Below are 16,359 nucleotides of genomic sequence, written 5' to 3'. Positions count from 1 at the left end.
TTTGCTCCTAGATGTGGTGCATACAAGACTGTAGGACCTGATGGGATTCAGAGTACTCAGAGAACTGGCTGATGTCATCAGGAAATCTCTATAAATTATTTTTGAAATGTCCTTGGGAATCTGGAGAGGTCCCAGTGTCTGGAAGCTGCCAAACGTTGCCCGTTTCCAAAAAGGGCAGCAAAGAAGACCCTGGGAATTACAGGCCTGTCAGTCTCAAAGCAGTGCCTGGTGAAATTACAGAGATTGCTCTGGGAGTGAGTGAAAAGCACCTGAGGGACAATGCGGTCACTGCTCACAGCTCACATGGGTTTGTGAGGGGAAAGTCCTGTTCAACAAACTTAATTTCCATTTTATGACAAAGTCAGCCTCCTTGTTGACCAAAGGGTTCCTGTCAATGTGGTCTTTTTGGATTTCAGTAAAGATTATGACATGGTTTTTGATAATATCCATCCAGCAGCGGGCCCTGGCAGCACAAAGGGCCAAGAGTATGGCCAAGAGTGGGCCAACCCACTACATACTAGTGGGTTTATGTGGCAAGGTTTTGGTAGTAGAAGGCCACAGGGGTGGCTTCTGCAAGAAGAATCCAAAAGCTGCCCCATGTTCAGTAAGGGCACTGCTGCTGACCAGAACCAAGCCAGTAAGCGATGTTGTTTGCACCTCTGTGAAAGCATATTTAAGGAACAGGGGGAAAAAATAATCTACTGCTCAACAGCAGCTGGGAGAGAGAGGAGTGAGAACCAGCCCTGCAGACTCCAAGGTCAGTGAAGAAGGAGGGCAGGAGGTGCTCCTGGCACCAGAGCAGAAGTTCCCCTGTGGCCTGTGGAGAGGCCCCTGGTGGAGCAGGCTGTCCCCCTGCACCCATGGGTCCCACATGGAGCTGATCTCCATGCTGCAGCCCGTGGAGGAGCCCCCAGTGGAGCAGGTGGATGTGGCCTGGAGGAGGCTGCGGCCCATGGAGAGCCCCCGCAGGAGCAGAACCTGGGCCAGAGCTGCAGCCCATGGAGAGGAGCCCATACAGGAGCAGGGGACCTGGGGGGAGCTGCTGCCTGTGGGGGACCCATGTTGGAGCAGTTTGCTCCTGCTGGATGGCCCCCGTGGTACAGACCCATAGGGAGCAGTTCTTGAAGAGCTGCTGCCTGTGGGCAGCCCACACAGGATTCTGTGATTCCTCTAACTAACAGGACCAACACCAAGGAGACGGTCTGCTGCAAGACGCCTTCCCAGGCAGCAAGGCCTCAGGACAGAAAGCACCCAGAAAATGCCACTGCCAGACTCCATCTTCCTGTGAAAAAATTTATTTGACACAGTCCTGCTGCTGCTGGGCCTTGATGTGCTCCAGAGGAGGGAACAAAGAGCCCCCACAGGCTGCTCATGCTCAGCACCAGGCACAGAGCAAGGATCAACCCCAACCTAGGAGGCAAAGGTAGCCTGCAATGGCCATCAGCATATGGTGACCACATCCCTTGCCTTGGGGTCTGCAAGCAGTGCAAGCAGAGGGGAGAGGAGCGTGGAGAGCTGCTGCAGCCCCTGTGCTGCCCGCTGGGGCTCAGAGTCAGGGTGAGACCCGTGGGTGCCAGCAGGGCTTGTGCCCCAGCACAGGAGCCATGTGCAGGGCAGAGCCCAGGGGCTGCAAGGGGCCTGGCCCCTGCTTGCAGCATCCCAGCACTCCTCCAGCAGCAGGGAGGAACACAAGAGAGCCCCTGGCCCCACTGCCCCTCATTCCTGTGTTGCTCCTGCAGAACCAAGGAGAGGTGATGCAGGAGTGGCTGGAGAATCACAGGAGCCCCCCAGGGCTGGGGACAGGGTCTGGGGGGTGCTGTCCCTCAGGCACAGCTGAGTTCCCAGTGTCTCCAGCAAAAACCATGGGCGGATGCTCTCCCCATTGAAGGAGGCTGCTGTGAAAGTGAAGATCTCGACCCCATTGTCAGCATTGATAAAAGACACCTGCTGCTGGGTACAGTCCAGACAGACCCAGATCCTCTTGGGGACAGGGGACAGGGGTAAGTGGATTCGAGGAGATGTGAGAGGCATGAGCTGCCCTTTTTGGTACATCAATGCTGTCGTGGTTTAACCCGACCGGCAGCTAAACACCACGCAGCCGTTCGCTCACCCTCCCCCCTCCCTCTCTGGGACGGGGGAGAGAAATGGAAAGTGAAGCCCGTGAGTTGAGATAAAGACAGTTTAATAAGACAGGAAAAAAAATAACAAAAATAATAATAACAATAATAATAATGATGATACAATGGGAATAATACGAAAGTAATAATAGTATGTACAAACAAGTGATGCACAATGCAATTGCTCACCACCCGCTGACCGATGCCCAGCCTAACCCCGAGCAGTCCGGCCCCCTCCCCCCGGCTAGCCACCCCTATATATTGTTTAGCATGACGTCAGATGGTATGGAATACCCCTTTGGCTAGTTTGGGTCACCTGTCCTGGGTCTGTCCCCTCCCAGCTCTTACTGCACCCCCCAGCCTGCCCGTTGGCAGGACAGAGCAAAGGCTGAGATGTCCTTGGCTTAGTATAAGCACTGCTCTGCAACAATTAAAGCATCGGGGTGTTATCAGCACTCTTCTCATTCTAAGCCAAAACACAGCATTCCACCAGCTACTAGGAAGAAAATTAATTCTGTGCTAACTGAAACCAGGACAAATGCCCATATCCCATTTTTGGGGTAAATCTTAAACTTCTCCTTTTTGTTCACAGACGCCCTGGTCACCCCCACAGCCCAGCAGGATTCATTTTCCAAGTCCCCCTCCACCTCTACCTCAACCTCCCAGCAGTGCCTCCCCTCTTCAAACTCCTCATGGCCTAGCACGCAGCACCAATACTTGAATCTGTCCTGACTGTTATGCACCTGCTGGCTTTTACTTTCTCGTCTCACACTCCTGTGGTCCTCTGACAGGATGAGCTCTGGATGAGCCGTGTGTGGGTCCAGGGTCACCTTCACTGCAGGGACAGAAGGAGCCAGGCCATCAGGGGCAGAGCTCAGCCCTGGGCAGGCTTTCCCCAGCTCGGGGCCAGGAGCTGCCCCACGGGGCAGGACATGGGGCACCTCTGGGCTGCTCAACATGCCCCAGCAAGGGCAGGAGAAGCACTGCAGAGGGCAAAACAATGCACACCTACCTGTATTTTGAGGCAGCAAACATTTTCTCCATGCTGGAAGGAGAGGGGAGAGCTGGTCACAGCCATGGCTGGTGCCCAGTGGGTGTGGGCAGGGTGAGGGGCCAGCCCTGGGCTGCTCTGTCCCAGCTGCCCACCCTCCCCTGCACATTGCCTTGGAAATGTCATGCAGCCCAAGGGCAGGGACACTCACCCAGCTCTGCAGCTTTTTTCTCTGAAAAGGAAAGTGAATGTAATGCATGATCAGGGGGGAGAGTTGCTCAGCCCATGGTAGACCCGAACACATCCAATGACTGGGAAAATACTGCCTTGCTCTGAGGTGGGACCAGACAAATATTCATTGTGGTGAGCTTTGTACAATGCTCTTGTAAGTCAAAATGTAAATGCCAGACACTAGTGAAGCTTTTATCTCTGTGGCACTGAAGCCATTATGGAAGTGAAGAAGGGATTGTTGGAGATTGTCCCTGTCCCAGAAGTGTCAGAGCAGAGTGGGGCAACCCCGCAGCTCGCTCCCCATCCCCACCTTGATCCACGTTCCTTTCAGCCATCCTGGCCGTGTCCCGTGCCCAGGGCAGCCCCAGCCCCAGCACTCCCCACTCCCACCCCAGGCTCCAGCTGCTCCTCAAGCACCCCCGAGCCACCAGCACACAAGCCCCCAGAGCCCACCCAGACCAGGCCCAGGCCCTCCCACAGGGACACCACTTTCAGGGGCTGGGGGCAGGGACTGCAAGGACTCACCCAGCACTCGTCTCAGTGCCGCTGAAAAGCAAAGGCGGAGGAAGAGGTGGTGAGCAGAGCAGCTTGGTTGCTGGGTGGGAACATGTGCAGGGGGGCTGCGCCTTGCCACCAGCCCCACGCTGCAGCCATGCTCCCTGGCCTCCCACCCAAGGCCCCTTGCCTTCTCCCCTGCCTTCCATGCCCAAGGCAGAGGCCCAAGACGATCCTAAGGCCTTTGGCATCCCCAGGAGAACATTCCCTTCCTCCTCCTACGCACCTCCCTGGGCCAGGGCTCAGCCCCGCTCCAGACCCAGGGGGGTCCCTGCAGAACACCTCCCTGCGCTCCATCCCTGTGCTGCCACCTTACCTTGCTTTTGAAAGAGATAAACACCCAGGCCAGTGAACACCACAAAAAGCACGAGGACCAGAACCAGAGCCACTATCAAGGGTTGGGCATTGTGGAAGAAGGGAGCTGTGAAAAGCACAAGGAAAAGGGCTGTGTTTACGTACCTGCAGGTGGAAAAGCAAGACCCAGACTTCTCCTGGGTCAGGTCAAGTGCAGGGGCCAGGAACACCTCACCCTGGCTGTGCCATTTGTACCTGCAATGTGCAGGGAAAATTTCCACTCCTGCTGGAGGCGGCTGCTCCTGACCACGCAGGACAAGGGCCCCTCCATGCTCCCGGTCACGATGATGGCACCTTCAATTTCAAAGAGCCCCTCCTGGTCCTGGGAATGTGTCTGGGGGTCCGAGGGCAGGTGCTGCCCGCGAGCATCCCTCCACAGCAGCTGCGGCAGCGGGTACCAGCCGGCCGATCGACACAGCACGCGGACGCCTCCGTCCTCGTAGCCCCCCAGGGAGAGGTGGGGGTCAGTGCCTGTGGCTGGGGGAAGAGCGTGTGGCTGGGGCTTGACTTGGGGAGGGATTCAGTTCCAAGGTAAAGACTGCTCCCATGCCCAACACAGTCCAGCTCAGCCCAGGCAGAACACCAGAGGCCCTGGGACTGGGCAATCCACGAACCCATTCTCACCCGAAAAAGACCCTGACCTTTGCCGGTACCAGAGAGCAGGGCTGCACAATGCCAGTAGCCCCAAATCATTTAGAAAACCCAGGTGCCAAGCTTCATCACCTCCAGGCAGCTTCTCTGCACCAAGCCATGCTGGTTCAAGAAGTCCCAAGACTTCCAGACAATGTCTCAGGTCCCCCCCAGGATAAAAAATAAAAATAAATTTAAAAAAAAAAAAATGCAGAGGTCAAAGGACTCTTCCCTGCTTCAGGCTTTTTCATGTTTCCCATGGTTGGCATGGAAGCTCCATGGAAGGAGCTGCTCAGCAGCTTGTGCCCAGTGCCCTCAGAACATCAAGGGGATGGAGTTCAAAGAGGCCACTGAGACTGAATAAAACCATCTCATTGTTTCTCAATGAAAAGCCTACAAGGGCACGCATAAGCTCATTCCTGGACACGCTCTCATATACTAAATATTAGAAGCCCCATCAGACTCAAGACCTTGAAAGGCCTTGTCAATGACCATGTGGATGGGACAGAGGACTGAGCCGATACACAAATCCAGGTACACCTGCACCATCTCCTTGAAGCATCACTTGAACCACTAACCTGACATCTCCAGATCCACTGTTGCTTTGTCATAAGCATCACCATCTTTCACGATGCAGACGTACCGGCCATCATCTGAGGGTCTCAGCCCCGTGATTCGCAAGTCCAGGCTTCCAGCAGAGAGACCATCTCTGACCAACTCTGTCCTCCCGGCATATGCCCCCATCTGCTCCCCGTACAGGTCCTCTCCATTGCGGTAGTGGTGCACTGTCTCAGAGATATGGTCCCGGATCCACCTGACCTCCAAGCTGCGAGCATCCTGGCGAGGGGACAAGTAACAACGCAGCACAACATCCTGCCCCACGGTGGCGGTGAGAGGATAGTCTGGTCCCACCACTCTGAGCTGAGCTGGGCAATGGAGAAGGGCACAGAGAGGCAGTGAGATTTTGCCATTGTAAATTTAGGTGCAGTGAGTGACAAAGTGTGAGCTGTGTGTGAGTTAGTGCATGCTGTGTCGCCTTGTCCTGTTGGATACCAGGACAACAGGAGAGGGAGAGGGTGGACGTGCAGGAGAAGGAGGTGTGCTGGGAGTGGGAGCCCTCCCTGCAGCATTCGGGCAGGCGAAGGAGACACGGAAAGGGCAGCCAAGGCAGTGCCCGTATTGTGTGAAAGAACGAAAGGGAAAGTGAAACTCAACAGGGACCAAGCTGTGGGCTCGGGTCCCCCCTTTCCCACAGCCGCTCCCCTGCCCCACAGTAGCAAGTCTGCATGCACAGGGGGGAGAGCCCCCAGCAGCCCCACAGGATCCTACCTGAGCCCAGCCGGAGGAGGAGCAGAGTGACGAGGGAAGTCAGGAGGCCCCTGGCATGGCCGGTGAGGCTGGGGTGGCCGCAGCCCCAGGGGAGCCCCATCTGTGCTGCAGCGGGAGCAGGATCTGTGGGCAGAAGCTGGAGCAGAAGAGAGAGGGGACCGAGGGGCTGCAGGCACTGCAGGCGGATGAGGAAGGAGTCCCCTTGGGCCCAGGCACAAGGAGCCACAGCCGGCAGCGCCTTTGGCAGGGTGCAGAGCCTGCGCTTATCATGGGCTGGGGGACACAGCAGGCGGCCCCCGTGGGTTCTTCTCCAAGGGAGCCCCACCAAGATAGACGTCCCTCACCACACCCAGTAGAGCTGCATAAAGCACAAGGCAGCACTCAACTTCCCCAACCTTCGCCCACTTCTGTGCTCTGCCTGCTAGCAGGTTTGCCTCTGGGCAAGCAGGGGAAATGGTATCTCCCCTCCCATTGTTCCTCTGTTGAGCCATTTTTATACTCGTTTCTTAGTTTTAGGTGGAGCTTGAGTGGCTCTAGTCATTGGTACCTTCATTATGATTAATATGGAAATTTCTTCTTAAAGGTTTAGGCTTAGAGAAACTCAGAGTATGTGCACAGTGAGAGGTGGTCACACCTTGGAGCCTTTGGGATGGAGGTGCCTTTTGGCATTATAATGGGATTATTATGACCAAATTTCATCCAGAGGACATGATCTTGACAGAAAATGGAAAACTTCCAGCTCAGGGCTATGCAGTTTATCAGTTTGGATCAGGGCCAGCTATGCAAGTTTATCAGTCCCAAAGTACTATTCAGGTCCCCATCCCTGAGGTGATACAAGAGAGCCTGCTCATGGTGTCTCCACCACACTACACCCTGCGTGCCATTTCTTTCAAAGCCAGCACACCAAGCCCCTGGAGCTGCCAGTATGGAGGGCTGCAGGTCAGGTAGCCAAAGGGACTCTCATTGAACAGATTCCTTGCACTTCTGCCACATTCCACCTGGAAAGTTTCCACACCATATAAAGACTCCTTTCCAAACAAATTACACTTTTTCAAAGCCTTTGTCCTTCTTTACGCATTTGCTCCTGCACTTCACTGGCCTGCTCAGATTCCACTTTTGGTATGCTCAAGAATCCTTGTCTCTTTGCTTTTCCACCCTTCCCATGCAAAGTCCCAAGAATAATGTCAGCTGGACAAGAAGGCAGAATGATGGATATGGACAGCAAGGGAGAAAAATGCAAAGGGACCTTGCCCAGGTGATGTGCAAGGCAACATCACCTTCTCCCCCCAGTGCAAGCAGAGGGCAGAAGAGCGTGGAGAGCTGCTTCAGCCCCTGTTTTGCATGCTCAAGCCCAGAGGTAGCGTAAGACCCGTAGGTGGCAGCAGAGTTTGTGCCCTGGAGCATTTCAACCTCTGAGCATCCCAGTTCTGAAGTATACAACTCCTGGAGCACTGTAGTCCCGGAGCATCCTGACCCCGGAGCATCCCGATCCTGGAGCATGCAGGTCCCATAGCATCCCAGTTCTGAAGCATCCAACCACCAGTGCATCTTCACTGCCCCCTACAGTAGCCACCCTCTGGCTGAAATCCAGCTCGCACTGGGTTGTTCCGCCATGCCAGGTCAAGTTGCCCTTTCCCTTTGAGGTAAGGAGTTTCCAACATAATGATTTAAAAAATTTCCATGCTGGGAATTTCCATGTTGAGCAGTTATTTATTTAATTACAAGGAGTATTACCAATTCTTTTACATCTAAATGTAAACATCTAAATGTACATCTCCTGCAGGATCAAGGAGAGGTTATCCAGGACTGACTGGAAATGGGCAGGAGCCCCTCAGGGCTGGGGACAGGGTCTAGACGATGTAGTCCATGAGGAACAGCTGGGCGTTCATCCCCAGCCAGAAAAAGGGGCGGATGCTCTCGCCATTGAAGGAGGCTGCTTTGAAGGTGTAAATTTTCTCCCCATTGTCAGCATTGATAAAAGACACCTGCTGCTGGGTACAGTCCAGACAGACCAAGATCTTCGTGGGGACAGGGGACAGGCGCAAGCGGGTGCGAGGCCATGTGAGAGACATGAGGTCCCCCTCACAGTATTGCACAGCCCAGATCCCTTCTTCAGGGCTCACTGTGATCACCCCTTTCCTCTTCAGAGATGCTCTGGCCACCCCCACAGCCCACGAAAAATACCTTCCCCTCTTCTCCCCCCTCACCACCCTCCAGCAGTGCCTCCCATATCTGAACTCCTCACGGCCCAGCACGCAGCACCGAATGTCAAATCTCTCCTCTGTGGAGGGAAACCTCTGCCATTTACTTTCCCAAGTCACACTCCTCTGGTCCTCTGCCACGAAAAGCAGGGGATGAGCTGTGTGTGGATCCAGGGTCACTTTCACTGCAGGGACAGAAGGAGCCTGGCCATCAGGGGCAGAGCTCAGCCCTGGGCAGGCTTTCCCCAGCTCGGGGCCAGGAGCTGCCCCACAGGGCAGGAATGGGGCACCTCTTGGCTCCTGAACATGCCCCAGCAAGGCCAGAAGAACAGTGCAGGGGGAAACTTATAAAATACACCTACCTCTATTATGAGAAATCAGAAAACTTCTCCGTGCTGGAAGGAGAGGGGAGAGCTGGTCACAGCCATGGTTGGTACCCAGTAGGTGTGGGCAGGGTGAGGGGCCAGCACTGGGCTGCTCTGTCCCAGCTGCCCACCCTCCCCTGCACATCACCTTGGCGTTGTCATGTGGCCCAATCTCAGGGACACTCACCCTGCTCTGTAGCTTGCTCAGCTGGAAAAAATACATAAATTAATACAAATAAAAAAGCAAGACTTGTTGAGGGGGGAGAGCTTCTCAGCCCATGGCCAGAGGGATGGGCACTCACCCAGCTCTGCTTCTTGTTCCCCTGAAGAAAAGAAAAGCAAAAGCACTTGTTGAGAGAGTACAGATTCTCATTACATGACAAGAACCCATTTTCTTGGGGTCTGGAGACAGAGACTCACCTTGTCTTCCAGATTGCTGCCCTGGAAATGAGAGGGAAAAAAAAGGCATGATGAGAAGGAACAGCTTCTCATCCCACTGTGAGACCCCAAATCCCTTCAGATGCTGATAGAGACACACCCAGCCTTTCACCTATTTCATCTGGAAAAGGGAAAGTCCCTGGTCTACTCTGTCCCAGCTGCCCAGAAACCCCTGCACATCACCTTGGCATTGCCCTAGAGCCCAATCTCAGGGACACTCACCCAGCACTGCAGCTTGCTCAGCTGGAAAAAATACATAAATTAATACAAATGAAAAAGCAAGACTTGTTAAGGGGGGAGAGCTTCTCAGCCCATGGCCAGACCCCAAACTGCTTTGCTGTGCTGCAAGATACTCACCAGGCTTTGCATCTTCTTTCACTGCAAAACAAGAGCAAAAACAATGCATGATGGAAAGGGACCACTTGCCATCTCACAGATCCCATGGGTATATCCCCGAATTCCTTCATTTTGGGAAGGGTGGCTCACCCTGCTTTGGAGCTGGTTGCTCTGAAAATAAAAAGCAAAAGCACTTGTTGAGAGAGTACGGATTCTCATTACATGACAAGAACCCATTTTTTGGGGGTTTGGGGTAGAGACTCACCTTGTCTTCCAGATTGCTGCCCTGGAAATGAGAGGGAAAAAAAAGGCATGATGAGAAGGAACAGCTTCTCATCCCACTGTGAGACCCCAAATCCCTTCAGATGCTGATAGAGACACACCCAGCCTTTCACCTATTTCATCTGGAAAAGGGAATGTCCCAGGTCTACTCTGTCCCAGCTGCCCAGAAACCCCTGCACATCACCTTGGCATTGCCCTAGAGCCCAATCTCAGGGACACTCACCCAGCACTGCAGCTTGCTCAGCTGGAAAAAATACATAAATTAATACAAATAAAAAAGCAAGACTTGTTGAGGGGGGAGAGCTTCTCAGCCCATGGCCAGACCCCAAACTGCTTTGCTGTGCTGCAAGATACTCACCAGGCTTTGCATCTTTTTTCACTGCAAAACAAGAGCAAAAACAATGCATGATGGGAAGGGACAACTTGCCATCTCACAGATCCCATGGCTATATCCCCGAATTCCTTCATTTTGGGAAGGGTGGCTCACCCTGCTTTGGAGCTGGTTCCTCTGAAAATAAAAAGCAAAAGCACTTGTTGAGAGAGTACGGATTCTCATTCCATGACAAGAACCCATTTTCTTGGGGTCTGGAGACAGAGACTCACCTTGTCTTCCAGATTGCTGCCCTGGAAATGAGAGGGGAAAAAAAGGCATGATGAGAGGGAACAGCTTCTTATCCCACTGTGAGACCCCAAATCCCTTCAGATGCTGATAGAGACACACCCAGCCTTTCACCTATTTCGTCTGGAAAAGGGAAAGTCCCTGGTCTACTCTGTCCCAGCTGCCCAGAAACCCCTGCACATCACCTTGGCATTGCCCTAGAGCCCAATCTCAGGGACACTCACCCAGCACTGCAGCTTGCTCAGCTGGAAAAAATACATAAATTAATACAAATAAAAAAGCAAGACTTGTTGAGGGGGGAGAGCTTCTCAGCCCATGGCCAGACCCCAAACTGCTTTGCTGTGCTGCAAGATACTCACCAGGCTTTGCATCTTCTTTCACTGCAAAACAAGAGCAAAAACAATGCATGATGGGAAGGGACCACTTCCCATCTCACAGATCCCATGGGTATATCCCCGAATTCCTTCATTTTGGGAAGGGTGGCTCACCCTGCTTTGGAGCTGGTTGCTCTGAAAATAAAAAGCAAAAGCACTTGTTGAGAGAGTACGGATTCTCAGTACATGACAAGAACCCATTTTCTTTGGGTTTGGGGTAGAGACTCACCTTGTCTTCCAGATTGCTGCCCTGGAAATGAGAGGGAAAAAAAAGGCATGATGAGAAGGAACAGCTTCTCATCCCACTGTGAGACCCCAAATCCCTTCAGATGCTGATAGAGACACACCCAGCCTTTCACCTATTTCATCTGGAAAAGGGAAAGTCCCTGGTCTACTCTGTCCCAGCTGCCCAGAAATCCCTGCACATCACCTTGGCATTGCCCTAGAGCCCAATCTCAGGGACACTCACCCAGCACTGCAGCTTGCTCAGCTGGAAAAAATACATAAATTAATACAAATAAAAAAGCAAGACTTGTTGAGGGGGGAGAGCTTCTCAGCCCATGGCCAGACCCCAAACTGCTTTGCTGTGCTGCAAGATACTCACCAGGCTTTGCATCTTCTTTCACTGCAAAACAAGAGCAAAAACAATGCATGATGGGAAGGGACCACTTCCCATCTCACAGATCCCATGGGTATATCCCCGAATTCCTTCATTTTGGGAAGGGTGGCTCACCCTGCTTTGGAGCTGGTTGCTCTGAAAATAAAAAGCAAAAGCACTTGTTGAGAGAGTACGGATTCTCAGTACATGACAAGAACCCATTTTCTTTGGGTCTGGAGACAGAGACTCACCCTGCCCTGAAGACTGGTGTCCTGAAAATGAGACCAAAAAAAAGGCATGATGAGAGGGAACAGCTTATCATCCCATTGCAATATCCTACGTGCCTTCAGATGCTCATGGAGACATACCCCACCTTGCACCTATTTTGTCTGGAAAATGACAATCCCTGGTCTACTCTACCAGCTGCACATCGCCTTGGCATTGCCCTGGAGCCCAAGCTTAGGCACGCTCACTCAGCAATGCAGCATGCTCAGTTGGAAAAATAAATAGATAAATAAATAAATAAATTAGTTTACTAATTAAAAAGCAAGTCATTCTGAGAGGGGAGACCATCTCATGCCATGGCTGTACCTAAAATGCTCTGTTGTGCTGCAGGTTATTCAGCACAAGTGAAAAGTGAAAACACTTGTTGAGAGAGTACAGATTCTCATTACATGACAAGAACCCATTTTCTTTGGGTTTGGGGTAGAGACTCACCTTGTCTTCCAGATTGCTGCCCTGGAAATGAGAGGGAAAAAAAAAAGGCATGATGAGAGGGAACAGCTTCTCATCCCACTGTGAGACCCCAAATCCCTTCAGATGCTGATAGAGACACACCCAGCCTTTCACCTATTTCATCTGGAAAAGGGAAAGTCCCTGGTCTACTCTGTCCCAGCTGCCCAGAAATCCCTGCACATCACCTTGGCATTGCCCTAGAGCCCAATCTCAGGGACACTCACCCAGCACTGCAGCTTGCTCAGCTGGAAAAAATACATAAATTAATACAAATAAAAAAGCAAGACTTGTTGAGGGGGGAGAGCTTCTCAGCCCATGGCCAGACCCCAAACTGCTTTGCTGTGCTGCAAGATACTCACCAGGCTTTGCATCTTCTTTCACTGCAAAACAAGAGCAAAAACAATGCATGATGGGAAGGGACCACTTCCCATCTCACAGATCCCATGGGTATATCCCCGAATTCCTTCATTTTGGGAAGGGTGGCTCACCCTGCTTTGGAGCTGGTTGCTCTGAAAATAAAAAGCAAAAGCACTTGTTGAGAGAGTACGGATTCTCAGTACATGACAAGAACCCATTTTCTTTGGGTCTGGAGACAGAGACTCACCCTGCCCTGAAGACTGGTGTCCTGAAAATGAGACCAAAAAAAAGGCATGATGAGAGGGAACAGCTTATCATCCCATTGCAATATCCTAAGTGCCTTCAGATGCTCATGGAGACATACCCCACCTTGCACCTATTTTGTCTGGAAAATGACAATCCCTGGTCTACTCTACCAGCTGCACATCGCCTTGGCATTGCCCTGGAGCCCAAGCTTAGGCACGCTCACTCAGCAATGCAGCATGCTCAGTTGGAAAAATAAATAGATAAATAAATAAATAAATTAGTTTACTAATTAAAAAGCAAGTCATTCTGAGAGGGGAGACCATCTCATGCCATGGCTGTACCTAAAATGCTCTGTTGTGCTGCAGGTTATTCAGCACAAGTGAAAAGTGAAAACACTTGTTGAGAGAGTACAGATTCTCATTACATGACAAGAACCCATTTTCTTTGGGTTTGGGGTAGAGACTCACCTTGTCTTCCAGATTGCTGCCCTGGAAATGAGAGGGAAAAAAAAAAGGCATGATGAGAGGGAACAGCTTCTCATCCCACTGTGAGACCCCAAATCCCTTCAGATGCTGATAGAGACACACCCAGCCTTTCACCTATTTCATCTGGAAAAGGGAAAGTCCCTGGTCTACTCTGTCCCAGCTGCCCAGAAATCCCTGCACATCACCTTGGCATTGCCCTAGAGCCCAATCTCAGGGACACTCACCCAGCACTGCAGCTTGCTCAGCTGGAAAAAATACATAAATTAATACAAATAAAAAAGCAAGACTTGTTGAGGGGGGAGAGCTTCTCAGCACATGGCCAGACCCCAAACTGCTTTGCTGTGCTGCAAGATACTCACCAGGCTTTGCATCTTCTTTCACTGCAAAACAAGAGCAAAAACAATGCATGATGGGAAGGGACCACTTCCCATCTCACAGATCCCATGGGTATATCCCCGAATTCCTTCATTTTGGGAAGGGTGGCTCACCCTGCTTTGGAGCTGGTTGCTCTGAAAATAAAAAGCAAAAGCACTTGTTGAGAGAGTACGGATTCTCAGTACATGACAAGAACCCATTTTCTTTGGGTTTGGGGTAGAGACTCACCTTGTCTTCCAGATTGCTGCCCTGGAAATGAGAGGGAAAAAAAAAAGGCATGATGAGAGGGAACAGCTTCTCATCCCACTGTGAGACCCCAAATCCCTTCAGATGCTGATAGAGACACACCCAGCCTTTCACCTATTTCATCTGGAAAAGGGAAAGTCCCTGGTCTACTCTGTCCCAGCTGCCCAGAAACCCCTGCACATCACCTTGGCATTGCCCTAGAGCCCAATCTCAGGGACACTCACCCAGCACTGCAGCTTGCTCAGCTGGAAAAAATACATAAATTAATACAAATGAAAAAGCAAGACTTGTTGAGGGGGGAGAGCTTCTCAGCCCATGGCCAGACCCCAAACTGCTTTGCTGTGCTGCAAGATACTCACCAGGCTTTGCATCTTCTTTCACTGCAAAACAAGAGCAAAAACAATGCATGATGGGAAGGGACCACTTCCCATCTCACAGATCCCATGGGTATATCCCCGAATTCCTTCATTTTGGGAAGGGTGGCTCACCCTGCTTTGGAGCTGGTTGCTCTGAAAATAAAAAGCAAAAGCACTTGTTGAGAGAGTACGGATTCTCATTACATGACAAGAACCCATTTTTTGGGGGTTTGGGGTAGAGACTCACCTTGTCTTCCAGATTGCTGCCCTGGAAATGAGAGGGAAAAAAAAGGCATGATGAGAAGGAACAGCTTCTCATCCCACTGTGAGACCCCAAATCCCTTCAGATGCTGATAGAGACACACCCAGCCTTTCACCTATTTCATCTGGAAAAGGGAAAGTCCCTGGTCTACTCTGTCCCAGCTGCCCAGAAATCCCTGCACATCACCTTGGCATTGCCCTAGAGCCCAATCTCAGGGACACTCACCCAGCACTGCAGCTTGCTCAGCTGGAAAAAATACATAAATTAATACAAATAAAAAAGCAAGACTTGTTGAGGGGGGAGAGCTTCTCAGCCCATGGCCAGACCCCAAACTGCTTTGCTGTGCTGCAAGATACTCACCAGGCTTTGCATCTTCTTTCACTGCAAAACAAGAGCAAAAACAACGCATGATGGGAAGGGACCACTTCCCATCTCACAGACCCCATGGGTATATCCCCGAATTCCTTCATTTTGGGAAGGGTGACTCACCCTGCTTTGGAGCTGGTTGCTCTGAAAATAAAAAGCAAAAGCACTTGTTGAGAGAGTACGGATTCTCAGTACATGACAAGAACCCATTTTCTTTGGGTTTGGGGTAGAGACTCACCTTGTCTTCCAGATTGCTGCCCTGGAAATGAGAGGGAAAAAAAAAAAGGCATGATGAGAGGGAACAGCTTCTCATCCCACTGTGAGACCCCAAATCCCTTCAGATGCTGATAGAGACACACCCAGCCTTTCACCTATTTCATCTGGAAAAGGGAAAGTCCCTGGTCTACTCTGTCCCAGCTGCCCAGAAACCCCTGCACATCACCTTGGCATTGCCCTAGAGCCCAGTCTCAGGGACACTCACCCAGCACTGCAGCTTGCTCAGCTGGAAAAAATACATAAATTAATACAAATAAAAAAGCAAGACTTGTTGAGGGGGGAGAGCTTCTCAGCCCATGGCCAGACCCCAAACTGCTTTGCTGTGCTGCAAGATACTCACCAGGCTTTGCATCTTCTTTCACTGCAAAACAAGAGCAAAAACAATGCATGATGGGAAGGGACCACTTCCCATCTCACAGACCCCATGGGTATATCCCCGAATTCCTTCATTTTGGGAAGGGTGGCTCACCCTGCTTTGGAGCTGGTTGCTCTGAAAATAAAAAGCAAAAGCACTTGTTGAGAGAGTACGGATTCTCAGTACATGACAAGAACCCATTTTCTTTGGGTCTGGAGACAGAGACTCACCCTGCCCTGAAGACTGGTGTCCTGAAAATGAGACCAAAAAAAAGGCATGATGAGAGGGAACAGCTTATCATCCCATTGCAATATCCTAAGTGCCTTCAGATGCTCATGGAGACATACCCCACCTTGCACCTATTTTGTCTGGAAAATGACAATCCCTGGTCTACTCTACCAGCTGCACATCGCCTTGGCATTGCCCTGGAGCCCAAGCTTAGGCACGCTCACTCAGCAATGCAGCATGCTCAGTTGGAAAAATAAATAGATAAATAAATAAATAAATTAGTTTACTAATTAAAAAGCAAGTCATTCTGAGAGGGGAGACCATCTCATGCCATGGCTGTACCTAAAATGCTCTGTTGTGCTGCAGGTTATTCAGCACAAGTGAAAAGTGAAAACACTTGTTGAGAGAGTACAGATTCTCATTACATGACAAGAACCCATTTTCTTTGGGTTTGGGGTAGAGACTCACCTTGTCTTCCAGATTGCTGCCCTGGAAATGAGAGGGAAAAAAAAAAGGCATGATGAGAGGGAACAGCTTCTCATCCCACTGTGAGACCCCAAATCCCTTCAGATGCTGATAGAGACACACCCAGCCTTTCACCTATTTCATCTGGAAAAGGGAAAGTCCCTGGTCTACTCTGTCCCAGCTGCCC

General features: G+C 51.3%; 1 protein-coding gene across 1 annotated transcript; it reads right to left on the bottom strand.

Moving 5' to 3' along the window:
- Positions 1–3,876: 3,876 nt before the first annotated feature.
- Positions 3,877–6,307, bottom strand: LOC311220369 (butyrophilin subfamily 3 member A2-like; the record flags this gene model as incomplete). The annotated part of the gene is made up of 4 exons (XM_084303875.1): positions 3,877–3,885; positions 4,424–4,725; positions 5,457–5,804; positions 6,208–6,307. 4 exons carry the CDS (start codon positions 6,305–6,307, stop codon positions 3,877–3,879), a joined length of 759 nt encoding a protein of 252 aa, XP_084160001.1.
- Between the last annotated feature and the right edge of the window lie 10,052 nt (positions 6,308–16,359).

This window comes from Netta rufina (assembly GCF_964035555.1).
Source record: "Netta rufina genome assembly, chromosome: 31".
Lineage (NCBI taxonomy): Eukaryota > Metazoa > Chordata > Aves > Anseriformes > Anatidae > Netta > Netta rufina.
The sequence above is the reverse complement of the archived record's forward strand: the minus strand, read 5'-3'. Positions and strand labels throughout refer to the sequence as shown.